The sequence below is a fragment of the Photinus pyralis genome, unplaced genomic scaffold, assembly GCF_008802855.1.
Source record: "Photinus pyralis isolate 1611_PpyrPB1 unplaced genomic scaffold, Ppyr1.3 Ppyr1.4_LG2, whole genome shotgun sequence".
Taxonomy (NCBI): Eukaryota; Metazoa; Arthropoda; class Insecta; order Coleoptera; family Lampyridae; genus Photinus; species Photinus pyralis.
Genome location: NW_022170403.1, coordinates 47765155 through 47792859, shown reverse-complemented (window position 1 = coordinate 47792859; position 27705 = coordinate 47765155). Strand labels below are relative to the sequence as shown.

General features: G+C 34.8%; 1 protein-coding gene across 1 annotated transcript; it reads right to left on the bottom strand.

Annotated features, from left to right (window-relative positions):
* Positions 1–12076: 12076 nt before the first annotated feature.
* LOC116164412 (glycine-rich protein 2) lies at positions 12077–12990 on the bottom strand. The gene is made up of 2 exons (XM_031478589.1): positions 12838–12990; positions 12077–12731 (listed from the first exon to the last, which is right to left on the bottom strand). Exons 1-2 carry the CDS (start codon positions 12853–12855, stop codon positions 12231–12233), a joined length of 519 nt encoding a protein of 172 aa, XP_031334449.1. The 5' UTR covers positions 12856–12990; the 3' UTR covers positions 12077–12230.
* Positions 12991–27705: the final 14715 nt, after the last annotated feature.

Genomic DNA, 27705 nt, shown 5'->3' with positions numbered 1-27705 from the left:
TTATTTCTATAGCGAATTGCTGGAGGAGGTACTCACAAAGGGTGATTGGGACGTCTGGAACAAATATATCCATTGGTAAGATCAACACGATAAGAGCGAATACAGTTTGTCGGAGGAGAGGCAGAATGAATCGTCTGGACGAGACATCTATTCGCGAAGGGGAAGCGAATATCTTGACAACAGAAGAGCCTTATAACCCAACTATTTACTAAGCTATTTCGGTTTTAAAAAATGCACTTTATCTGCACAAGAGTTGTGCGCAATTTATAATTGTTTCAATATGATCTGATATCAACAAGGATGAATACTAGTTCGTCAAAAAAATAGAGGAATGCCCAATTTCAATTTTCACTACTGAACTAAGTATTTAAAAACCGAATTTTGTGTACCGCACAAACGATGCCAATTCGATTGCTTGATGTCCATGTGATATCTCATGCTTTTTGGTGCCGAATATGGTTCTACCCATAAAAATGGGAGATAGGTTGCAATGACAATATGTATAGACATGTGTTATTGTGTTAGTTACATTTTTACCAGCAGTTTTGTCTGTTCGGAAAAAACCTTCATGGGCCGTGCATAAATAAAAAGAATACGCTAACTGTACAATTATTTTTTGAAAAGATAAGAACTTTTTTTAAATAAGTAAATAATAACCTAGTAATTATAAAAAAGTCTAAATCAAATTTGATCAGTAAAATTGATTAAAACAAATAACAGGAACTAATAATAAGGTGTAATTAACAATGTATTGGGAAATGTTAGCAAACATTGCGAATTTTCTCCACTAATTACCTTAGAATCAAGTAATTTACAGAAGATCTCATTATAGACAAATGGAGTAAAAGGAACAGGTATTTGTGTAGCTTCATTCAAAAATTGACTACACCTTTTCAATAAACTTGTTTACATAATTAGTCATCATCAGATCATTATACCTGGTCTATTGTGTTTAACAATAAATGAAGAAAATATGCAAAACTGAAAAGGATAGAATTATACCGTTTTCGCACTCCACGAATATACGTAGAAATGTGTGTTGTTGGTGGTCTAACCAATTGCAATAACATTGAAATGCAAATTGACTACAGAGGAGCCTTAAGGTAAATATTTGATTTTATGTTTAGATTCAACCGTCAGCCGAGTTCTTAAGAGTGTTTGAAGCTTATAGTTTAGTAATCGAATCAAAATCCGATACAACTGAATACCGAACGATCCTCGAGATCGATTTTGGGCTGTAACTTATATACTAGCATTATGTATATTATATACAATACAATGCAATGATACTAGTCAACGGACAAGACAAGCGTGCTAATTTGTGTGTGGTGATCTACCTTCCGAAATACAAGTTTTCGGCTGTTGGGTTCATCCCACCTTTTTTCACGTTACTGTTTTAAATTCTGAATTTTACGTGGACCATAAACAGAGCATTTCTTTCGTAGCGATTTGGTGGGTGTTTGATAAAGCTGATGGCAGTGGTAGTTTCAATGTGCTGCATGTTAATTAAAAATCGCCAAAACGATCGCCTCTCGTTTTTTTGAACGCTCTGTAGAACCGGAAACACTGGGACGTTTTGAGTCTTATCTGCTTGCACACATTTCGGTCTTTTTCACTATGAAGCGGTACATGTTAAAAATGTCCCATACTCACAAATTTGCAAATTCGGAAATCAGAACCAAATCTTTCTATGCTTAAAGCTTTAAAATGCCACGTCTAAGAGTTGTAAAACTCCCTAAATAATAATACCACTTTGGCCGTTATTGAAATATCGTTAACCACAAGCGCAAAGAATTAATCGATTCCTATAATCTCGCATAATATTCGAAGTAGTAGAATCGATCCCGGAAATCAAGATTCAACTAGCAATGTTGTACCATTGAGTGAAATTATTCAATGATTGCACCTACACTCGCATACACTTCGATGAATTTGACATGCCCCCTTTTGTTAACAGCAGAGCGGAAGTTCAGGTGAAATACGGTATAATTGATAAGTTATAAATTCAATGCCATGCCGCCTTAAAAAACGTGGGTTCCTGAACAAAGTTACGATTTTGAAAAAGATTCAACCCGAGCCTTCAGATATGTATGGTTAACTAAATATCCATTTATATATAGCATAATTATTCGGCAAAAAAAAGGTGCATTTTGCCGGTAATACTTACTGTTAAATAGAAATAGAAATAGAATTTCACTGCAAATACAGTGGATTGCGGATACTAAGGATAACAATTTAATAACCAGAAACCGAAAAAAATATTTTGTTGGTTATAATTTTTTGCTCCTCGGTCTCGGTATAAGAAGGTATAAGGGTATAAGGGTATTTTAAATTGCGGTTGCTGAAACTAAATATGAATACCATTTTAATGGTACAACTAATAAATGGATCTTCTATAAACAACAAACAAAAGAGTACCTATGGACTACAATGAGCTTTTCTTTCATTGCTGGCGGCTCTTGTCTGCGGCGGCACAGGGGTGGGTTTTTTTAAATATACAATTAAAAGGGAAATCATAATCAGGTGAAGCCTGACAGTTGGTTGTATTTTGAATAGTGCGCCACTTACTTTTGTAAAACTAAGAAAACAATACTCGACAATTAATATAAGTTAGTATAATACTGAATATCAAACAAACTTATATGACTCGAGCCATTAAATATAACACGAAAATAATTAATTGTGTAAATATTTGTATATGTGTAAATTTAAATTTTTTTTAAGCTGATACAAAATGGAAACGTGCACAATTCTTATCACTCAGCATTTGCATCACACACATGCAATGGCCATTCATGACCACATTTATACAATGGTGAAAGATGATTATGTTGAATCTTGTCTTGTTCGCGGTCGCCCAAATGACTGTGGATGGATTATCTATCTACTTGAAGGAAACAAGAAAAACTCCTACTGTAGGATAGTAAGCTCAATGCTGCTTACGGTTGACTGGTTAATCCCTCAGCATTGTTTAATAAAGTATTTAAACAATGCCCTCAGATTCTACGTTAGCCAATATATACGTGCTCATTTCAGTGCAATATTTTGCAGGCTCCACAAGCTAACTACATCGATAGATTCCCAATAATGTGACCATAAATTATAATTATTTCAAAATAACCCCTTACAATAAAAACCCTGAAAGAGACGTGTGAGAGAATGGAATCAAGAAATTAATCTTTCCTTATTAAATAAGGGTTTAAACTTAATGACCGTTTTAAACGAGCCAATTACACAATAATTAATTAATATATAAATTGCTTTTAAAAATGTCTCTTAACTTGAGAGTCTCTCTATCAGTCCGCTATTTTTGCCATTCTTTTCTCTCACAAGCGTTATCAATCAAAATTTTGTTAATATTCAAATTTAACCTTGTGGTGCCATCTGAATAACGAATTCGATAAATTGTTGCTTACGAAAAGACAACTTTATTATTTAAAAACAATTTTATTATTCTCCCATTTTTAAACTTTAATATTATCATTGAATAAGTAACTTATTCAATAATATTATGGAATCAATAATGTTTACTCGTTACAGGAATAAAAAATTAATTATTCAATGCTATGGATTAAAAGAAAATGTCTAGGTATAATAATAGTACATTGACTAACGGGTTTAATGTTACTATGTAACTATGTGTATTATTCAAATGATGAAATCCAACAGAAAATGGATATGACAAATGTAAGATAATAAAAGAAGATAAATGCATTTTATGATTTATCTGTTATTTATGTAAATTAAAAATCTTGTTTTACATTTTATGCGTAATGGACGAAAGCATAAACCAAAGAGTAACCATTTACTCTTTGGCATAAACTACTGTAGTCCCAGTTTTACATACCGTCCCAGTTTTACATACCGTTAGGCAACTAGAATTACATAAGCGTTCGCTAAGTAAGTTTAGTGGGAGTTACCATGTGATGGCGCTTCAATTAATAAAGCTTAATTTTTTTAAAAATCTAATCACACAATAGGTGTCACTATAAATGATATTAAAAGGTATCATTAAATGCCGTACTTTTTATAATGTAGCCATTCTGCAAAAGATGGCCCTCCTATCAACCAGGTGTTACAGTATCTGATACAATGTTTACAATCACAGTACCAGACCCAGACGTATAATGTGACATAACTGAATAAACAGAGGCTACTGTAAAACTGCTAACGTAGGAAGGTTATTGTACTATTTATATTTATACCTTTCTTTGTGAGTTTACCATCGTCGACTTTCCGTTTCACTTGTGAAATTTTGTCTGCAGCCCGCGACTTAATTTTTTGTGGCGGACCACTAAAATGTATAAATTTCCCTCAAATACGAAATGTTTACAACATCACTACTAAAGTTGCATACAAAGATGTTATGCTAGTTGAAGTGTGACAGCCCTGCTCTAGGAGTTTAAAACGAAACAAAGCATCGAAAAGTGCGAAAAAACGGTGGGAAAATATTCGCAACCGGACATCTAATCGTCAATGTCCAACACTGAAGATCAAGATACCTTGCAGCGGAGATACATATTATACATTACATTATACGAAAACCGTTTAGAGCGCTTTCGCAAAGTAATGAATAATATATTATTTCAGCTAAGGTCTGATGATGAATTATAGATTCGAAATCGATTACCTATAGTAATTTTAAAGTAAATTTTTTGAGAAAACTCGTTTTTAATCTACATAAACGTAATGAATATACTCCTAAAATGTTTACAGGAGGTACTTCTTTGCACTTCATATACATTATACAGTGTGTAAAGCGATGGGGTATACAAGAGGGATTTTTTTTAAATATTGACTTATGAAAAAAATTTATTCTTAATGATATTTTTTGCTTGCTTTGAAAGTATCAATAACGTTTCGATAATCTAAAATTTATTTATAGAAATCTGGAAAAATAATAAAATTAATTTTTTTATTGAAAGTTATCATTCTACATTATAATTAAGATAGAGTATTGCTATCAAACCACAAACAATCGAAACGTTATTGGTACTTTCAAAGCAAGCAAAACATATTATGAAGAATAATTTTTTTTCATAAATCAATATTTAAAAAAAAATTCCCTCTTGTATACTCCATCGCTTTACACACTGTACATACTAAAATGTGTCTCATTTATCATTATTATTTGGGCCTTGATGACTTTTCGGTTCGTCTGTATGGCAAGACCTTATTTTAGGTATACATAAAAATAGCCAAAAGTAGCGTGAATAATTTGCTTATTCAATGGTACTTAGCTACTATCATGCAGAAAGAAAGCTCATCCTCAATTCCTCGAATGCACTTTCACGTCGTATGCGATTTTTGAAATTTCTGCGGATTTCAATGCATTTTACCAATTAGGTACGACCTCGGGTACGACATAAATAAACTGCACCAATATAGACGAGTGACAAGGTCACTTCCGGTGGACGAGTATCGACCGAAAGTTAGTCACTTGGCCATTGACCTATTACTCAAAACAGAACTGTAAAATTCGAAACCGTTCGCGTTATCAATTATGTACACAGACGGACGGGCGGACAGAAAGTGCAAAATCATAAACTCACTTTTTGTCGCTCGTTAATAAACGACCTCTTAACTTGAAATCAAGTTAGCACCCCCACTTTTCCCGATTGAAATTTTATTAGTCGCATTAAAATCTATGAATTATAGACTAATTTGTACCCAAATTAGATTTTCACTGTTTAAACAATTTATACATTATTTAAACAATTGTTCACTAAAAAAGGGCAATTCTCAAAATTAATCAAAAGAAATGGAACGTAAAAATTAAAGACTAATTTGTACCCAAGTTAGATTTTCATTGTTTATACAATGTCTGTACATGCGCACAATAACAATAACCGTACAGAAACCCCTGATCGCTTTGAAAATTATTAAACACCGTCTTAAGAATATAAGAAAGGCGCTATTGTTTTTCAGCGACGAAAATGCAAGATTGCGGAGAATTTTTCTAAGGGCTAGAATCTTCTTGCATTATACAGCGTATATTTTGAATTCATGCCAGGCCGTCTTTAAATGCTTATTACGTCATAATCAGGTTTCTGACGGATACAAATTCTAATGTTGTGGGTACAATTTGTCTTTAATTCATACGTTCCATTAATTCTGAGAATTTCCCTTTTTTAGTAAAAAAATTATTTAAATGATGTATAAATAAAATTGTTTAAACAATGAAAATTTAACTTTGGTACAAATTAGTCTTTAATTCATAGTTTTTGATGCGAGTAATAAAATTTCAATCGGGAAAAGTGGGGGTGCTAGCACACCCCACCTTGGAATCGGATTTCCAGCGGAACTAAGCGGGTACAAATTATAATGTTGTGGGTACAAATTAGTATTTAATTTATACTTTCCATTTATTTTTATTAATTCTGAGAATTGCTCTTTTTTAGTAAAAAATTGTTTAAATAATGTATAAATTGTTTAAACAATGAAAATCTAATTTGGGTACAAAATAGTCTTTAATTCATAGTTTTTAATGCGACTAATAAAATTTCAATCGGAAAAAGTGGGGGTGCTAACTTGATTTCAAGTTAGCACCCTCACTTTAAAAATCGGTTTTCCGTGCTAACTTGAAATCAAGTTAGCACCCCCACTTTAAAAATCGGTTTTCCGCCAGAACTAAGCGGGTACAAATTCTAATTTTGTGGGTTCAAATTAGTCTTTAATTAGTTCTAAATTATAGGCATATGTTTACTTGATTTGGGCAAAGTGGGGGTGCTAACTTTATCGACCAAAATTGTGGCTTTGTATAGGTGCAATTGCAGGCATAAGAAATGATCACTGATCAGTAGTAGGTATCTCTAATATGGCACATTAAAAAAAAACTCTTCGGCGAGAGGTATGAATTGTGATGATCTAGCCGACTAGCGCATTTATCAAAAATTCAAAATGAACATCTATGAAAGTATTACGATATAAAGTCGTAGGAAATCTAATACATTTTATATAGGTTCCACAAGGAAGGAACTTACCAAGTTCATCCCTAATTTTTTTCGGAATGATTCAATACTGAATACTGCACAAAAGCGCCAAGTAGATAGTGAAATTTAAGTCATCTAACATTTTAGACATTAGGTAGGTAAAATGGATATAAATCTGTGATAGCCTGTATTTTTTAAAGGGCCCCGCTAAAACAACTACATATGCTAATAATACGTAAGAAATTACACACAGCCCAGACAGCTTCGATGGCGTAATTTGAGAATGATGCTACTCGTTTGTTATTGACCTTGGTTTCATTGAATGGCATGAAAAAACGTGAAACAAACTTTCAACGTGATGCGGTTGTTGCGACATCTATTCAAAAATAGCTCCACTAACCTAGCTGTAAAATGGATGTCAATCATGACGTCATGATTTTTTGATCCTTTTGTTGTAAATTTTGGGCGTACGATGTATAATTAGTCAACGAAATTTTGATATGTGATTCTGTATGACGGTGGCTACCCGCTGAATAGTTTTTTAAGTTTCAACGTAAACTTTTTTTTCAAATCTATAATTACTATTTACAAAGTAATTATAATGAAAATTTGATTGGAAATTATTTCAAGCACTAGAGTAACATGTGCCTTACAAGACTATGTCTTTTTTTATTCCTGATTCGACTTAGTTTTCGTAAAAATTACGACGAAAGTTGAGTATAATGGTGCCACCTACTCAACTAAAAATTCGATTCCCTGCTCTTAAACATTAGCATTGTTTAAATACTACACAATGACATCAGTAACACCACATAGATAGACAACGATTTCTAGCTTATTTGTAGCATTGTAGACAAGGCTCAAATTATATGATTGCCCACAGATACAAAGAAATAATCACTGGTGGTATAATTTAAAAATTGAATTTATAACTATCACTTCAATAATTATCCACGGAGAACCATTGACGTGATTTTAAGATGATTTTTATCCTAAATTTTAAGAAGCATGCAAGCATAATTGAAAAAGCAGTTTTGTAATTCAATTTATTATTATTGGTAATAGTAATAGCTCAGTGCTGTTGTAATAAATATGGACAAACTTTCTGAAACAAGGGCACTCCAACATAACGACGCCATCGTAGCGCATTTGACCGGAAATGGAAGTAATTCTAGATTTTTCTCTGCATGAGACACTGAATAATCCCAATGGAATTCAGTCTAATTTATCTAGTCAACAGTGAAGCAGTCCAGAAGATTCGGTGTCATAATAAAATCTGCCTCGCGATTTACGCTATCGCAGACAAATGTTCACCGATAGATGTATGCCTACCTAGCTCTTGTTAAAACTCCTGTATAGTCAATCTGCCATACTGAAAAAAAAACAGCCAAACACGTTCTTATGAAATAAAATGCTGTTTTTATAGTCTCGGTAGTGGATATTCTTTGCAATAATTCATTGAAAGTAGCTCTTGGAAATTTGTTCACGAGTTTCTACAAGTTCGCACAGTGCGCATATATGCTTTGGTTAGGAAGACAATATTCACCATCTTGGACCTATATTCTACAGATGTTTCCTGTTTACAATAAATTGAGATAGATACCTATTTTCTTCATGTTCATTTCCATCTACTGACGCATCGTGACTCTTCCTCGGCCCGAAAATACGCATTTTTTCGCTTTCTCTCCATTTAACATACTTAGTTATTGCATATCCAAGAAAAGGAGAAATATTTATACGCACGGGGTACTGTAATAGTATGTTACCCGTTACGCACACTTTTTGGTTTCAAAAAGGGCAGATGCAGGTATAACAAGATACGAAGAATCGCATACAATTTGCAGTAGGGGAGTTTTTTGCCACTCAGCTCATATTCGGAAACCAGACTTTTGATCCGGCTCATATTCAATAGCACTGATCCTTGAACTCGTAGAAATACCTAGATTATCGAAGCTTTGACATCGCTGTCTCTTTTCTTTCTCGAGTTACACGGCGAACAGACAGACGGACAAAACAATCACATAAGGTGAATTTTATTCTTTCGCAAAATTTCCCTAATAAAAAATGGATATTTAGACATTCCCGTGGAAATACCCTTGGTAGGTATATTATTAGAATAAATTGTGCTATCTGAAGTGAGAGTAAAACCATAAGGTAAGCATCTAAAGTGGAAACAAATTGCATTGCAGGAAATGCCAGATAGGTCTCATTGTGCCATCATCTAACATCTAATCAACTACTTAAGTGTCAAACCAGAACTCGCGTAAAATCATCTATTTGTTTCAAGTAAACAGCTGTAGAGAAGGTAACCCATAAGTCTGATGTCACATTGTTACTATTGTTATATTGACGTTGAGTTATTGTTTATTCAAAGCATATTTACCGAATACTAGAACTCGAGCTTGCAAAAAATCGTTCTTTTTAAACCCTGAAACAGTAGTCCAGTTACTTGGTTCGAGTAAACTAGAGCCAAGTAAGTAATTTCAGTTTAAAATGTTTACCGATATTAAGAAACATTTTCAAATTTACTATTCATATGCAAAATTACACACGCCTGTCTATATTCTATATTAAAGTAGGGGTAGTAAACTATTTTAAAAATTGTAAAACCCTAAGTGATTTCTTTTACATCTAAATTTACGCCTTCTTTACAATCATTTCACAAACACTTGTCCAAATATCAACAATATCTACTTAGTACCTACCAAAGTGAGGAAAACTTCCAAATTTAGATCATCACTAAATTCAACCAATTATTATAAACACAAACAAGAAACTAATTTAAATTGTGTACTTTACTTTAATTATACATTGATAGTTGAATATCTTAGGGGTTCCACCCCCATAAAACTGTTTTTTCGTACTTCCGAGACTAAAGTGACAACTTCACTCCATTATGACAAGTACTGAAGTGTCACTTTTTGTCCCGCCGGGATTAAATTTTGCGAAAATCCCGGAAGGATGAAATTACTCACAAAGCAATTTCAGTAGGTTATTCCACATTTTGTATGCGCCACTACTTCTTAAACGCATTGTACTGCTGTTCATATAGTTTTTTGGATTTCGTTAGTATCAATTCTTTACCTACTTTGGCTGCTTTTTATCAATATCAAATACACCTTTGTCACCCACCATCAAAATTATGACACTGGCAATGACAGTTCCTATGGTAACTTGTTGAGCAGCGATTTTTTGAAAGAACGCGTTCTCTAACTCCATACGTCATATTAAGTGTTTCAGTTTCGGAAGTACGAAAAATATCGTATATACCTTGCGACTGAAGTAGTGGTCTTAATCCCTCAGGTAAATTATGGCCCGACCGAAGGGATTAAAAGTACTACTTCAGTCCCGCGGTATATAATATACTATTTTTTCTCGCTATTAAATTTAATCCCGACATAACTGTATTTTTTTCGTTGCGTAGGTACAATCATTGTTAAAGTATAGGGTTTACCAATAGGGACGATAGGATTTTAAACGTTTAAGGCGGCTATGTTGGATGCCAAACATTTGACATATGCTGTCAGTTGTCATCAGTAAGGCTTGCCATTTCATCATGAACAAGTTCACGTTGCCTCAACGCTTGGAAATTATCCAACAACATGCCACACAGCGAACGCTACAATGGACTTATTGCGTCAACAGTTTGGTGAATCGTTGATTTCTCAACATGGCCCCCACAATTGGCCGCCAAGATCATGGGATTTAACACCATTGGACTTCTTTTTGTGGGGCTATGTGAAGTCAAAGGTTTATGCGAATAAACCCAAGACTCTTGACGAGCTCGAGGCCAACATTCGAGCGACCATAGCTGCCATTCCACCCGATATGATCCACCGAGTCATCGAAAATTGGTCCGATCGGATGAGCCAGTGCAAAAAGAGCCGCGGTGGCCATTTGAACGATATTTTGTTTAAATCATAAATGGCATGAAATACAGCATCTAATAAAACCAATCAAACCTAAATTTGACCAAATTGACTGTGTTTTATTTCAATTTAAAATCCTATCGCTCTTATTGGTAAACCCGTTATTTAAACAATGGTACAATTCATCTAAAAACACTTTCATTCATGAAATTTAATGTCTGAAAAGTACAAAGAATTTTAAACCATAGTTAAAAGAAAAGCTCAAGAAAATTTACGCACTAACAAAACTCCCAACATATGTGATATATCAACAAATCAAAACAATTCGAGATCATAATGGAAAGTATCGATATAATTGAACATGTATTTGGAGAAAGTCTGGCCAGACATGCGAATATTAGAACCACTTCCCTGGCTAGCCCTCAAGGTCGTCTCAACTCAAGTGTAACTGACGACGCAAAGGGTAGACCCAGACGACTCTAATCACAATGACGTACTACCATCAGGCCTAAATGCCTGTTAGCATTTACTCGCCCTCCTTTTTTAGTTCAGATTCCAGAATCCAGAATCCGTCAGCATAGGTATAGGTACACAGATATGGTTCTGAAGTCGGAAGGAAAATTAGGGACTAGGAAATAGCGCATTATTATTACATTGTGAATAAATTCAGGAAGAGAAAAGGAAAGAAAACACGGAATTAAAGATAATGAAAAGGACGTTGACTATATACAATGATTGAGAAAATATGTCCACCACTAAAAAAATGAACAAAGAGTAACTAAAAAACTGACCAAAAGATTTGCCACACAAGTATGAAATTTTCCCATGTAAAAAGGTTCAACGAAAGTGAAAATAGCTCGTAAACCAAAGTAAAAGTGGAGTATAATTAACCTTATTTAATTGAATAACTAGCAATACCTATACTGGGAGAGTGATTCAACGTTTAGCACCATACCTGTTCGTTTTATTAACCAATACGCCTATAGAAATTTTATAAATGCGGATGTCCATCTCGAAAAGTAATAAGCTCTCACGTAAACTTATATGTTAAAAAAATCGGTCAAAGTATGAATGCCCGGAAGCTTAGGTCGCATCTTAATGATCGACCTACATAATTTTACCTTTCTCTTAATTTCTCGGTCAATAAACCGTGAAATGTCTAATTTCTCATTTTCAGATGCGACCGTCGGTCAATTTTAATTATGATATCATCGCAGAAGTGAATGTGAATTTCAGTTTCGAGGTGAAAGGCCGCCCCTAATCAAAAGTCCTAAATACGGTGACAAATGTATTTTTACAAACATAACCTACATAAAGCTTTATACAGAGTAAAAAAATAACGTTAACTCGTGGTATGGTACAAATGAATGTTTTTGTTGCGTCATGGACCCGTGTGATGGTGATTTCAGTTCTTTTGCAGCTCGTAAGCTTAGAAGGGAGCTCCGTATGAGCCAGAGGGTTTGTGGTATGAGTAACCACCACCGCCACCTCCGTGAGATATACTGGCCTGGTGGTATTGGGCAACTTGAATTGCTTGTTTGACACCTTCCAGGTCAATGCCGATAACGTGACCGCCACCGTAACCAGGAACACCATACGCGGAGGATGGGGGTCCGTACGAATGTGAAGGTGGGCCATATGAAGAACTGATACCGTGTCCACCAAAACCACCAACACTGTGTGAAGATGAGGATTGCTCTTCTTTAAGTAGAATTTGACGAACTTGTTCTAATAATGCATGATCAATGTGTTGTCCTTCGCTCGTTTGATAACCTGAAGATACGGCTGTGTATCCACCTCCACCGCCGGACAGTCCACTGTGATAACCACCGCCGCCACCGCCTAAAAATCCACCACCTCCAGGTTTTGAGTAGGAATATCCCGACGGTGGTTCGGCCATTACCGCCAGGGTCATGGCCAGTGCCATGCACTGAAAAAGAAAAAAATGGCATAATTAATACGCACGAGAGCGACACTAAAGTAATCCACGAAAGGCACTAATTTTAAAAACTCGCGTAATCCACATAGATCCTTACCACGGTATATTTTATCATGATGCTTGTGAAGACGACGTGTGGTGACTGTGTAGGTTTAACGATGGACCACCTGTTTTATACACTAAATACGAGTAGGGTGGGATACAAAATCGGATAGTTCATCCAATATGTTTGTCAAATACGACTTTCACATGAAAAACGTGCATCTGTAATTCACATATTTGTGTTACACTACCGACCATAATTCAGTCATCACTTTATTTAGTAATTAAATCGAGTAGGTACTTATTTAAAAAAAATGCCCGCAATGTCCCAACATCGGTACTAAAAAAAATCTAAATGCAACTGCTCAATATTCATGAACGAATTTAAAATTCTAATTCGATCCATTATAAAAAGAAAGTTCATTTTGAAAACAATCAGTAATTTATGTGGATCTGCAAATTAATTTTGAATTCTAATCCTTTGAAATTCCGCCACTTACGTAATTACAAAAAAAGACGTAATGTCATATTTTGTGAGAAAAGTAAAACATTGTGTTATACGCATCCTTTTATATAACATTTTAAGAATTGCTAAGCACGATAAGGAAGAGTTAAGAAACAACGGACTAAACTAATTACCTACATTATAGTGTCTACTGTAATTTCGGATGTCATGAACTTTTTTTAATTTGTTTTGTTTAAATTCACTTTCTGTAACAACATCCAATGGCACATACCTACAACCAACCTAAGGGACGAATTTTATCGTTATATTTTGTTCTGCAATTTTTGCCCTCCGCAGTGCTTTAGTGACATAATTACGGACCCAATGTACTAGCAGACCCTACTCGCAGAAGGTAGAGGATGAGGACAAAGTTGTATATTGTAATCTTTTGCGTTTATTTCGTAATAAAGAATGTGATGTAAAAATTAAAGCGGGCGGAAGTGCAAGTAAACGAAAAACAAAAATAATGAGCTTTCCCTCAAAAGTTTATTGACAGGCCAAAAAAAGTCAGTTATAGTGAATAGGAAAGAGGGATTATGCTTGCTGCATCCGGAGCATAAATTTTGCATGCTGATCAAGTGATCACATAACTGGTTACCTGAGCATTAATTATGTATTAATTTAAGCACTTAAAAATAGTATTGTCTATCTAAACTCATAAACAACATAATGTAGATTATCTCTATTAAAGCAAAAAAAACAAATTATAACTTTGTATCTAGGAGGAACACGAAAATAAGTTTATAGTTTCCAACTTTCCCACTACCTATAACTTCCTTCTATTTTAAAATGTCACACATTTGTAACGGATCTAATCCTACAAACAGCGCATGATAAATTAGTGATAATTTAATTGTTAATTTTGTCTATTATGTGATGTCATTAATTTTAATAAAAACCAACATTTTAACGCATTATTTTGCATATTTTAGATATCTGGCACAAAAAGATTATCATAATCCCCGATATCTAATTAAGTCACAAAGTTGATTTCGAACCATTTTTCCTAAAAATTAAAAATGAGGTATCGAGGTATCATTTTCAACAGTAGCTCAGTAGCCGAATTTTGAAAAAGTTTTCAGAAACGGCGAAAAACATTTCATTTGCATATAATACGTACCTATCAGAAATTGAATAAGAGCCCTCGTAAGAGCCTCAAAATAAAACCAAAATATTTAATTTTCACCTAATTATGTGGTTAGTTTACGATGCCAATTGCAGTATTGGCTATATTGCTATTACAGGGTGTAGAAACGTTTTACAATTTGTTTATACTGAAATATTTTTCCCCTAATGAATTTAGAGCAAAGTTGTAAATATGTTTCCTGTAGCTTGACAAATTCTGGGTCTGCCCATGTCCTCATTTATTATTTTTCATTTCGGGAAACTGGAAAAAATAAATGAATTAGAATTTAGGATTTGCCTAAAAATCTAATATTTGTTTCAATAATTTCACGGCACGAGTGATTTCTACTAAAATGCTAATTTATAATTTCCTTAATTTCTCCGATCTCCCATAACAAAAAATTGGGTACATGAATAGACGTAGAATTTTACAATATACACAAAAATTATTTATATGTAACTTTTCTGTAAAATACTTAGGGGAGAAAATATTCCAATTATACACCCTGTATAATCACAGATTGTGTATATTATTTGGGTTTGATCTTTGTTTTAAAGAGCATGTATATATGCAAGGTCTATGAAAATTAAAATGCTTGTATCAGCACTGATTCCTGTTCGATAAAATAAAAAAATTATTTAAAAATCGGATGGCATCTTTAATGTACGAGGTAGGGAATGCAATCCCTCAGCAACTCCCGGTATTTGCGGGATCGTTAGATGTTAATCCCGCGGGATCAAGGTATTTGCGGGATCCCGCAAAATTTTAAATAAATTGGCAAATAAGCCATTTTGTGCGGTTAACTTCTGTATTAAAGTAAATCGGTAATTATCACAATATTCAACAAAAAAGTACCTTCAGTCTAAGTTAAAAAAACCTCACCTGTAAAGCACAAAAAGTAAACTTCTAAAGTGCCTCAAAAATCATAGTATATTTTTAACCAAAAAAGTTTAACAATTATTTTAAAAATATCTTCTCCGTTATGCGTTTCATTAACAAAGTAAATAGAGTCGTCCCCTTGGTCGACAAATTGCTCAGTCTCGCAAATCCCGCGGGATTCCGCTTCATTTATGTACGGGACTAATCCCGCAAAAATGCTGCGGGATCCCGGTATTTCGGGATCCCGCGATCCCGGTATTGCACTCCCTAGTACGAGGATTAACGTCCACAAAGCATTTAAAGCAATAATTATAGTAGGCATCAATGTTCATCGGATAACACTGGTCGTATTATTCATCTTTGTTAGTTATGGCGTCTTTCGCAGCAAATGTTGAGGTTAAGTGGTTTAGCGGAGAAGAGCAGAATAATTATTAATTAGTATAGACGTGGTCACTCGCGACCGACGAAATTTTTTCCCAGTCAGAATCAGTAAGAACTCGGGAAGGAAGTGACTAATCCAAAAAAATCTTTTGCCATTCTGGTCTCGAGGCTGTGCTACACCGTATAAGAAAAAGCTTAAACTGAAGCACCAGTAGTGGTGCAAAGTGCAAACGGAGCGAGAGACGGAAAATGCGCTAAAAAAGATAGGAATTTGGTTTTTTAAAATTTGTCGGTACCCGCTCCGACGTCCCATTCACCCGTAGATTTCGCTAAAAACCTTTCACAAAATAGTACTCAATTTTTGGGGCACTTCACATAGCTCGGGCTTATATTGGCGGCACGAGAAAGAGAGACAGCGATTCGAACTTTAATAAACTTTAAACCGCATCACAAAATTCGCAGCGGAAGATACCTTTTGGGCGCTCGAAGTCGACTACTCTTCGAAGACGCACGCCTTGCAAAAGGTACGTGGTTAATTTCATTCCTAGGGAAAAAACCAAATTCCGCCACGCAGGAGTTGTTTGCGTTTACAAATTTTTTCGACGACACTTATTTGAAAACAATAGGAAAAAACTGAAAAATTTCCAGGTTAGCACACCATGCTCGGAGATGGCGTCCAGATGTCGCCGACACCATGTAGCCCCTCCCCTAAAGCTGTTAATTACACGACCCCTGTAGGTACATGTACACTGCACGCCTTTCTACAAGCGTTCTTCTACTATTGGAAATCAAAACACCCCGTTTCCGAAATAGATAAACTAAAATCATCAGTGCAAATTCATGTTCGATAAAAATAGATAAATGTACCCTCTCCCATTTATTTTCTTAATTTCTTTTTTAGGGAGGTGAAATCGAAAAAATATAAATAAAGTTCTGTTTTAAGGTTAGGGCCTAAAACAATGAATTGGGCCCTCTGAAATTAATTTTTTTAGTAAAAAGTGCAAAGGAAAAACTTGTGCTTACATAGGCAAACGAAGTGAAAACGAATGAAATATATAGCGCTCCATTATTTTAAGGCTAAAATCGTAAAGATAGCCGCCCAATTTTTATTTTTTCAAAATCTTTTTGTTAGGGAAATGCGCAAACAAAAAATCGACGTGTGCCTACATGTGCAAACAAATTGCAAACGAATGAAGTATATAGCATTCAATCAATTTAATGGGGGGGGGGGGGCTAAAATCGTGAAGTTGGCTCTTCAAATTTGTTTTTCCAATATCTTTTTTCAGAGAAATGTGCAAACGAAAAATCAAAGTGTGCCTACATGTGCCATCAATGTACAAATAAGGTAAATAATGGCGTTCCATCAATTGAATGTTGGGGGGGGGGGGGGCCACGTTTTTACCCCCCCCCCCTGCTTGATTGGTCTGAAGCGCTGCAGGTTTATAATCAGAAAATCGGAATTCGAAAGGCGTTTTGACAACATGATTTGCATGGAAATTTCTTTATTTTTGTCAAAAATCAATTTATCGATAACGATATTTCACATACAACTCTGTTGATAGAAACCCATTGATATATTAAAAAGCAGAAGCTAAATTAGAAATTATAAAAGCGACGACATTTTCAAGCTCATGGACCTTGTCACATACAAAAACGTACGTAAATCTAAATGTGCGTCGTCACGTCGTGTGTCGGGATTTTCAAAATCGCCCTTAGAGCAATACCAGTTCGGCACCACTGCTCTAAAGCTTAGCGGTGCTCTGAATCGCAGTTTATATTCTATTATAAAGTTACGCGTAACGTAAAGCTATAATATCCTGCGGATCAGGCCACGGTACAGCTGCTCTTAATAAAAGTTCTTTGGTGGGCATTCCATAAGGGCTGACGCCTATCATTACCACGTCCGGTATACGAAGAAATACCTATTAGAATTTAATACAACATGATACAAATAGGGAATCAAATCTTTTCGTAATTGTGGCATATTTGATAATATGCCGTACATAGGCAACCATCCTCGAACCAATCGAGGGAGCCGTAGGAGGTTTTCAGGCAATGCATTCGAAAGAATGTCCATGGGGTCGTCCTGGTGTGCAGGAGGCACAATGGCTAAGGATGCTACCATCCTGGCATGCAATGCGAACTGAGGGTCGTTATTATATTCTCACATATCACCCAATTTTTTCTTCATATTTTGCGCAAGAGGAAAGAAACACTCATTTATGCGTCATTTGAGAATTAAGTTCTCACTACTGTAAATGGAGCCTGCTCAAAATCAGTTTATTAAATGGAGGCGTTTCAGAGTCACATTTTCAAAGATCATTTTCGAAAAATGAGATCCATTAGTTGGAGCGGGAATCAAAAATCTTAGGGTAGGTATACGTTTCAAAGTAAGGAGGGTCGGGTTTTCGATCCATCGAAAGGAGTCAAATTTTAAACGTTTGCACAAATTTCAAATAGCTAATAGCATACTTATTCATGGAGAGAACGCGTGGGTAATAATTTCCATTGTCGTTAGAAAGGTTTCGTAACAGGACAAGGGGAGACGGCGAAACCGAAACAACATTGACATATGGCAAAGGTAGAACTCTGGGTAAATAATAAATTTCTTAACGTACTGCCTAATAACATGTCTCTAACAGCGCAAATTTATTTAACTTTAAACATGTATAGATTCCTATATTTTCAGTAAGTACAGATTAAAGTTTGTCTTTATCTAATCTTTTTTTTCTTGGACCATTTGGTTACCGGTGGATATTTTATGTAATAAATTTCGATCGCTATTTACGGTTAAATTCACTATCCTTAAATTTTAAAGGGATTTTTTACAAACTGTAGTCGCGTAATTTTAACAACAGAACCTTAGAAAGATACGGCTTCTAATTTCGGAAAGAAAAGCATTTCCCATTCAAGGTGTTACTTGCCCTCTACAGTATTTAAAATTTTAGGGTTTTGTGCACAAGGTGCTAAAGCATCTCAGTGATCTTTATCGGAAAAGATGGCCCCTCAAACGTAAAATAGTGGGTACCTATGACTTTTTCTAAGATTAATTGCGTGTAGACTGTATAGGTACTGCATAATAAACGCTTCCTTTCCTTTAAGCAAAATCCATGAGAAAACGTACAACTTTTGCAAAGCATATAATTAGTGTAGGTACTAGGAAATTAAACCCATTTTGAAAGTATCTACAGACTGTGCGAATTAGATAATCGCATGAAAGTACTGAAACGGCCGACAGCATTTTCTTAATTATTGTCAAAATTGAATAAAGCTATCAGAGGTCAAGGATCCTTAAGCTTAACCAAAGACAACGACAAACCCCCTTCTTAACTTTATAAGTACGTTTATCGGTTTATATAATAGAAACTTTTACATTTTTATAGCTGATAAATTGAAGGTAGGTAGGTATATATGGACGCATATAAGTAATTTAAAAACTAATCGTATCCTTTCTACCTTTTTTTGCTTCATTTCTAACACTGAAGGTCTATTCAACTAACTCTGGACGAAAGACTATTGAGGGCATTGAATTAGATCTAAATAAGGTGACTATTTTAGATCATCAGTATAGGCTTCTCGTCCTTGCCCCACAAAGGTTTATAAACTAAAGTTTCTGGTTATACAATTCAATTTTCATAGCTTGCTTTCGTAACCGCTTGAAGATTGCTCCTTTTACTTAATACCTGTTCAGCTTTATTTAGAAAATACGCAATAAGCCAAATTTGGTAAAAAATTACGCTTCTTCGTTGTTATAAAATAAATTATAATTTTATGCGTTTCCTATTTTATACCAGAACAACGTTCTCTGATGCAATTAAAAGTGCATATTTATTCTTGCATAAATTAACATCTTCTGCTAAGGATCTTACAAATATTATCAAAAATGAATGTTCATTATTTTAATTGCTACTAAACGCAATCTTCTAATAAATGAGGGTTAGTAATGCATTCACTTTCTATTACAGTCCGGTAGTTAATGAAGGTCTGGTGCAATTAACAAAACTTTTGGTTTAATTAACACCATCATATCCCTTCCTGTTCATAAAACTAAATTGTGTGGACAGTTAAACGTCATCCAAACCTGCAACCTCACCTGATGTAAGTTGTTAACCATTAAATCATCTTAGTGTACATGCTGTGATATACATTTTAGTATAGTTTGAGTGTTTGGTATTTTATGTCATTGAATAAAGAAGTAATTTTCCACTCAACGGTTATGTTCTTTGAGGTGGTGCACACTACTTTCAAGTTGTGAATAACATTTAATAGGTTGAGGACCAACCATAGTGTAAGAATAGAAATACACTATGGGTCAACTCTCAAAGATGATGGTTAAACCTCAGCTTGAGTGGCTCAAATTATCTTAAGTTAAGTTAAAAGTAACAGTTGAGGGTTATCCTCTAAAACGTGTTTGATATAGTGCTCCATTTTTTATAAGTTTATAATATTGACGGAATAAATGGACTAAATGGTAAAAACTTATATTTTTTGGTTAATTTTCCTTAGGGCAATCGATTTCGACTGATAAAGTCATCATCAGGAGCTGATAAAGTCATCATTCCAGCAATGGCCTGATGATGACTTTATCAGTCGAAATCGATTGCCCTAAGGAAAATTAACCAAAAAATATAAGTTTTTACCATTTAGTCCATTTATTCCCCCATCTTCTAAAACCTCGGCTACGATACGTGCGGTGGGCGTCGAGGGGTAAGCGGTAAGCAGTAAGAAGCATATACCAAGCGGCAAGCGGTAAGCAATAAAAGCGGCATATACCAAGCGGTACTGGCTAAAATACGGGCGGTAATTTGCTGTTGAGAATGTTTGTTCCGTCGGCGGAAGAGAAAGTATGCTGTGCATTCTATCAATAACTGCAGACGTAGATATGAAGAATATCATCCACTTTTCCACCATTTAAGAAACGAGTAACGCCGCCAGCCGCTTCACACTATCCTAGCCAGGGGTAAGCGGTTCAGAAACAGAATCATACAACTAAAAGTGTTAGCGGCGCCGCTCAGCCGTTCCGATAATTGTCGCTTAGCTCACCGCTTGCCGCTCGTCGCTCACCGCTCGTAGCGTAGCCGAGGCTTAAAAGTTGAGTGAAATTTCTGCAAATCTGCTTCAATGAAAAAACCTACTGCAGGGCAATAAATGGGATTTCTTTTCAGTAAAAGTTGGCGCAATATTTTTACCATCTTACGGACGCGTTTTGAAAGAGAAAACTCTGTTACCTTCACAATATTATTGTAATTAACTTAATTTGATCTACGAATCCACCCATCCTAGACGGACCAAAATCCATTATATAACGTCAAAAATCGAAATGATCTTCCGACTAAGACTCAAAATAAATTTCAATCCAGCATCAAATCATTCAAGATCAATAATCTCATTGTAAAAACCACAACCATAACGATCGAGCACGTGACCAGGATTTTTCGCTTAAGAAATCCCATGACACGACCTTGCACAGTAAAACAAGATCACTCCTTAGTTACGCAACAGGGAAATTCTCTTCACCAAGGCAATGAGTTTTGATTTGAAGATCGTTAAATTTGGACACTTACTTCTCCTTGATAAGTACAAACATAATGAATCATTATCTTCACTGGGGCAAGTACGTCGAAAGTGATCCCCCACCTTTAAAGCATTAATTTCGCGAATTCCACTTGATAAGGGAGAACCATTATAGGCCTTCCTTGCCATCTAAGGGTCGCTAGAATCATCAGGTAAAGTATATTGATTTGTGATGCACGTTCTCATCGTAATTTGGTACGTATATAGATAATATAAGTGAAAAACCATTTGACCATCATAAAATAAAAATATGGCGAATCCCGGTTATTATGTATTCAATTCTTTCGTTGGTTCCGTCTAGACTCTAGAGCAGCCGAGATAACGAAAATTAAGGATTACTATTGGCTAAGAGGACACACCGGACGAGGAGGTCCTTTCGTTGGTTCCGTTACACATGCCAAGCCAGTATATACGGACGATTGAATTCAAATTTTGTTTAGCTACAAGGAGTGTGTAAATACTTTGTGAAAAAAAGGACCAGGCGTGCATTATGCTTAAACAATTTAGAACTGATACACGTGGCCACGAGTAAGGGGGAAGTAAGGGGGGAATTTTTTGTTTTTATATGAAACAGATCAATATTTTTAATCAGGAACAATGTAAAGGATAATGAAATTGGATCGATTTTTGTTTGTCCATATATTCAATTATTTATTTTACCCAAAATCGTCATGAAACCTTCATTTTCATGCCTATTTTATGTCAGGAAAATGTTAGTTTCCATGGCGAAGGCAGACCAGTGTACTTTTCCTGCCGCCTATTACTTTACCGGCCGCAGCTGTCACTTTACCGGCCGCACTTGTCACTTTTTCTTCCCCACCTGTCACATTGGTAAATGTCTATAATGACTCCTGTCATCAATGCAAAATCAATTCAATATTTCCTCGCCAGTAATGTGTCATTTTCCTGACTTTTATGTAAATAACTATTGCAATAGGGAATATGCATGCGGTTTATATTTACTTGATTCTTTCTCTCGGAAATATTTATTGTCCTGACATTATACCATTACTTTTTTATTTAGTTTGTTTTTAAATTGCAAAAAATGTTAATTCAAAAGTGCAAAATAATCAAACGATTAGTCCAGTCAAATTACGGTTTGGGCAGATTGGGCTGGGTGTTGTCATTTCACTCAACGAAATCAAATATATATAAAGATCCGCTGAATCCGAAAATCATAGTCCCCCTAGCCGCAAACTCCCGGAATATATTGTTAAGTATAAACAAAAAACGAAGAAAAATGGCAAAATGTCGTTTCCTTTCGCATTTTCTTAGAGAGCTAGCCGTGGGTAAAATTGATTGTGATAGAAAAATGTTTACCAGTGTCGTAGAGGAGCAATTTTATTTAGTACAATGGGTCTTCAACCCCTATAATGTAAGTATAACCACAGTTTTAATATATCTAAATCTGTGGTATAACCATTGCAAATTCGAGAATCCACAAAATAAAAGGTGTACCAACGGAATTCTGATACTCTGAATCAAAACTAAAGTACTATTTAAATTCTTTAAGGCGGTGGCCTGGTTCACCTGGGAATGAAATGTAAAACTTTGCCCCCCCCCCCCCCTTCGGTATACAAATTTGATGTGATCGAGTATTGCCGATTTGTTGCAAAATCTTAATCTTTTTCTATCTAATGATGCCAACTCAATACAACCAAATACTTAGATATACAAATGGCGTCATGCTTCATCGGCATAACGTTCGAAGCTCTCTCTGAAGAGCAACGATTGGCCGATTGGCGTCCTATACCTATAAATTTTAGTCATTCTGCGATCAGGTATTTTTATGGCATTTCGCAAACCTCACTTCGGGCGAGGTCCTTCGAAAGGTAATTAATTTAGTGTTTGCGATCAGGACAAGTTTTCTACGGCGAGCTTCTGGATTATTCTAGATTAATGTACAATCGACCGTATTACACTTGTGTCAGATCTTACAACATTGCGAAGATTCTCTGATACAAATAAAAGCAAATGATATTTTTACACCGCAGTGGATTAAAGAGACAGGAACACTTGTACCGAAAGAGAAGGTTAGAAACGGAAATTCAGTTCCATTCTAAGCAATTTTCTATCGGGTCTTCCTCATAATTCGCCGTAATTACATGGTTATATAATTATACAAGAAGTTATGTCTTCATCTAACGTTAAACGTTCGAGGAGTTTTAAACAACGAAAGTTTCGTCAACCGTCAAAAAAATTTCTTTTAGTTAGTATTCTTTGCACAATTTTATATTCTAATTCCATAAACAACCTAGATATAATGCGCATTGTAAATTACATAAGCAGTTCAACATACAAAAACTGAATTTTAAAGTTCGAATTATCCAAATGCCAGAGCACAAATTTAAAAATTCGTTCCGGTTCATAATGTTAACGCTATTTTATTATTATTACAATTTTTTGTTCTATTGAAGCCCATCAAGAAAGTGATCAACTTGTAATCCCTATTAAAATTGTGTAATGCGCGTGATGTTCGAATACCGCCGTTTCTATTCAAGTCCATCAAGGTTTTTTTTTACAAATGAAAGTACCTACATCAAGAAAGTAAAACGTTCTTTAGAATGGAATTAATAGCCGCAAGGATGCTCTGCTGGGTAAAAGAATATTCAAATCTGTTGCTGATGCGATGATCAAGTAAAAGTTCATTCCATCTTTGTTTCGATGTCGTAATACCTACTTACTGGTTATTTAATACAAATAAATTAGTTTAGGTGTTTTTTTTAGAAAATAGTTAATTAGTACAATGTGCACGCCATCCACGTGTTCTTACGACATATTTTTAAATTGAAAATGAACTTGGTGTTTATTAGAGCTGATCTATTATACCATGAGCTGATCGCACGTCGGGAGTTCAAGATTCTTCATCTGTAACAATTAATTCCTCTTTTGTAAAACCACATCTTGCAAAATAAAGACGTTTCGGGGGTGTATTTTTTATTAATAAAATTCAAATATTGTTTAACTAAAGTTAGTAAGATTTAATTATGGTCTTGGACCTTAGAACGGGTATGGCTCTTCCCTTAGGCGTCCACTTTTTAATTTAAATTTTCTTTCATACAATATTTGACCGATGATGAACAAATTGTATTTCGACAAATGTAACATTAAATACAATCATTATTACTGTATTATTATTTATATTAGCGGAACTGAAACCACAAAATAAACGCATCGGTGAATATGAATGAATATAAATTTACCCAACGCAACATCTGATGTGTACATAGAAGAGGTATAAAGTATCTTTTAAATAGAGTAAAGGCAAATGCATATGTCATTTGGGTACGTAAATGCCGGATAATAATTAGTATGATGAGTCTGAGTCACACGCCATCTTCTATTTGTGCTCGACTATAATTGGGAACTTTCCCGGCTAGTGTCTTTGTGATAGATTTTAGTATAATGAAGTAATAGTTATCGATTTCGAATATCCACCAACGAAAAATTACTGTTTTTACCAATTGGGAGCTTTAAAACAGTGTCTCCGAATTTGTAAAAAATTGGACTCCCTTTGGTACCCCGTAACCCCTAAACCCCCGATACGCAAATACGGACTACAATATTTTACCGGTTCGAAAACACTGCTGCTGCTTTAATCCGAGCGACCGAAGGGAGCATAATAATAACTGTTTTCTCCAATTTGACCACTGTCGTATCTTCTATGGTAGGTATACATCCTTATCTTCGAACTTGGATACAGTATATGTGAAGCACAATTTCAGGGCGAGGTTCAACGCTGTTCTTCCACTTAAACCCTTCAATTCATTACAACAACGTAATTTGTTAATTAATAGGTGTGAAAAAGAAGTTAAAAGTTATGAATACAAGCCGAACAAGCTGAATTATTGCTTTCGTTTTGATGTTCTAATGAAGCACAAAAAAATCTCATATGCCATATGCGTCTTGAGATATCGAAAATCACGCTTCCAGTACATTTGACGTCGTAAGAACTTACGTAACATAATATTCTCTGTAATAATATCACAAGAGAGTGAGAGTAAATTGAAAATAATTTGACAGGTTTTAGAAAACTTGTTTCCAGTGCTCGAGTGGCTATTGCCAAATGGCAATAAGTTTGAGAAAAGACCGTATTCGATAGATTCTTTTTAGCGGATTTTTTAAGAATTAAAAATCCTACAAAGAACGTACAAGGTAATAGGTGGTTATACAAATGGCGGCTACTTACTAATGAACACATCCAAATTTATATCCTCCAAAATGATATCTGGTTAATCGCCAGAAGGTAACGAGACTAAAAACTTTACAATTAAACCGACCACCAAAAGAGTGTGAGAAAGGAAACGAAAAGATAATCTAACATGCGCCTTAAAGATACACCAATAAGAATTCACCACGAACTAAGTAAGATATAATTGAAAACTACAATAACCCTCAAAGAAATTATGCGTGAGAAAATCAATCAATCAAATTTCGCATAAAGAACAATTTTCCTTTTTAACGTAACCCGATGCACTTCGTCCACATATTTGCAAAATGCAAGTAAACTTATTCCGTTCCTATAAGCCCTTTCACCCAACTTGTCAGAATACTCGTTTATGGCAGCAATCAGATCCGAAACTACCCGACCGATTTGCTTGAAATTTGAAACAAATGGTCTCTGAAATGGTCTTCAGAGGTGGAAAGCTTTTGGAGCGATTCGAAAATGGCAAATGCATTTTTGCCAATAAAAAATATTGAGGAACGTATAGCTTTGTAAGGAGCAGATCGGCTTGGTTGAAATTTTATGTGAATGTTCTAATAGTCTAGTCACTATTAGTGTGTGGGTTTATTAACGCATGTGTTTAAATTTCATTGTCGGGGCATGTTGAAGGACTTTTAAGACTAACCTAAAAATATTTTCAACGAAGTTGTAGTTGTTACACAGGGTGATTTATATCAAAGTTGCATTTTTTTAATGGAACCCCCTTTATATTAATGTATATTTCGATTCCTTGGTCAATTTTAGTGTGACTTTATGTATTACACAATGATACCTAAAATGAGTCGTTTAGCCGCAATTCGTCATTTTTTCAAAAAGTAGAGGTCTTTCAGTAAAAATTGAATTTAATAATTTAGGGTTATCGATTTTCAAAGCCCATCAGTAATTAGTAAGCCCTGAAAAATTATAAATGCCAATACAAATTATAAAACATTAACCCCGAACAAAAAAAACAAAAAATCAAAAACTTCAAAAACCAAAATAAAAATAAAAGGAAAATAAAAATTATTTAATAAATGTTTAAAATGTCTTCCCCGCTGTACCAAGCACTTGTCGATGCGTTTAGAAAAGGATTCTTTTACGTGCTGGTCAATTTATAGCGCTTCCGCCACCTATCCACCTCCCAGGGAATGGTTGATTCAGCCATTCTTTAACATTTACGGCAAATTGAGGTGGGGCATCCGAGCACCATCGTGCTGAAACCACATTTCTTCTACGTTATGCACCGGAACATTTTGAAAAAAGAGCAAAAAATCAAGCGGTGCTCTTTACATTGACTAATCCCCCCTCCCCCCAATATTAGTCAAACTATGGATTTTGAAGTTTAAAGTTTTTCTAACAAACTTAACCAACCAACAATCAGCAACAGAATTATAAATACCAATGAACCAAAGTGACATATGATATTTAATTTTATTTTGTTTTAATATTTTCCAATATGGCTTTTCACGGCTTACTACCCAAATTCATTTATTTAAGCTCACGCATTGGTTTAGATGCAAAATTTATTATTTTATTTTTTAAAATGAGCTATGAAAAACATAATTTGAATTGGTATTTATAATTTTTAACGGTTTAGTGATTACGGAGAGAGTTTGAAAATCGAAAAACACTGTGAATTATTGGAAATTGTTGAATTACAAAAAATAGGTAAGAGATATACATACGACATTCTTATATCGCTAGAAAGGTAATCAGGTCCTACATTTGATGCAATAAAAAACGTGGTAGTTCTAAGTATTATCAAAGAATACTTATTAGTTACTCTTTGGTATTATGATAACTGCGATATTCAATTTTTACTGGACCTCTATTTCTTGAAAAAATGACCGATTGCGGCGAAACGACTCATTTTAGATATCATGTGTAATACATAAAGTCACACTAAAATTGACCAAGGAATCGAAATATGTAATAATATATGAAGGGGGTTCCATTGAAAAAAAAATGCAACTTTGATATAAATCACCCTGTATAACAATTCCAATTTCGTTGAAAATATTTTTAGGTTGTAGCCACATGCCCCGCCAATGAATGTGAAATATATGCGTTAATAAACTCACAATATTCCACCCACACACTAATGGCCCACTCTGTATACATACCGCAAGTATCGATACATAACTATACCTGATATAGGTAGATAATAATTGTTGTTAATTTTAAATTTGACCATTATGGGAAGTTATGTTGTACCTATCTATTATTTCGCCCGAAAGTTCGTTTTGTAGTTAAC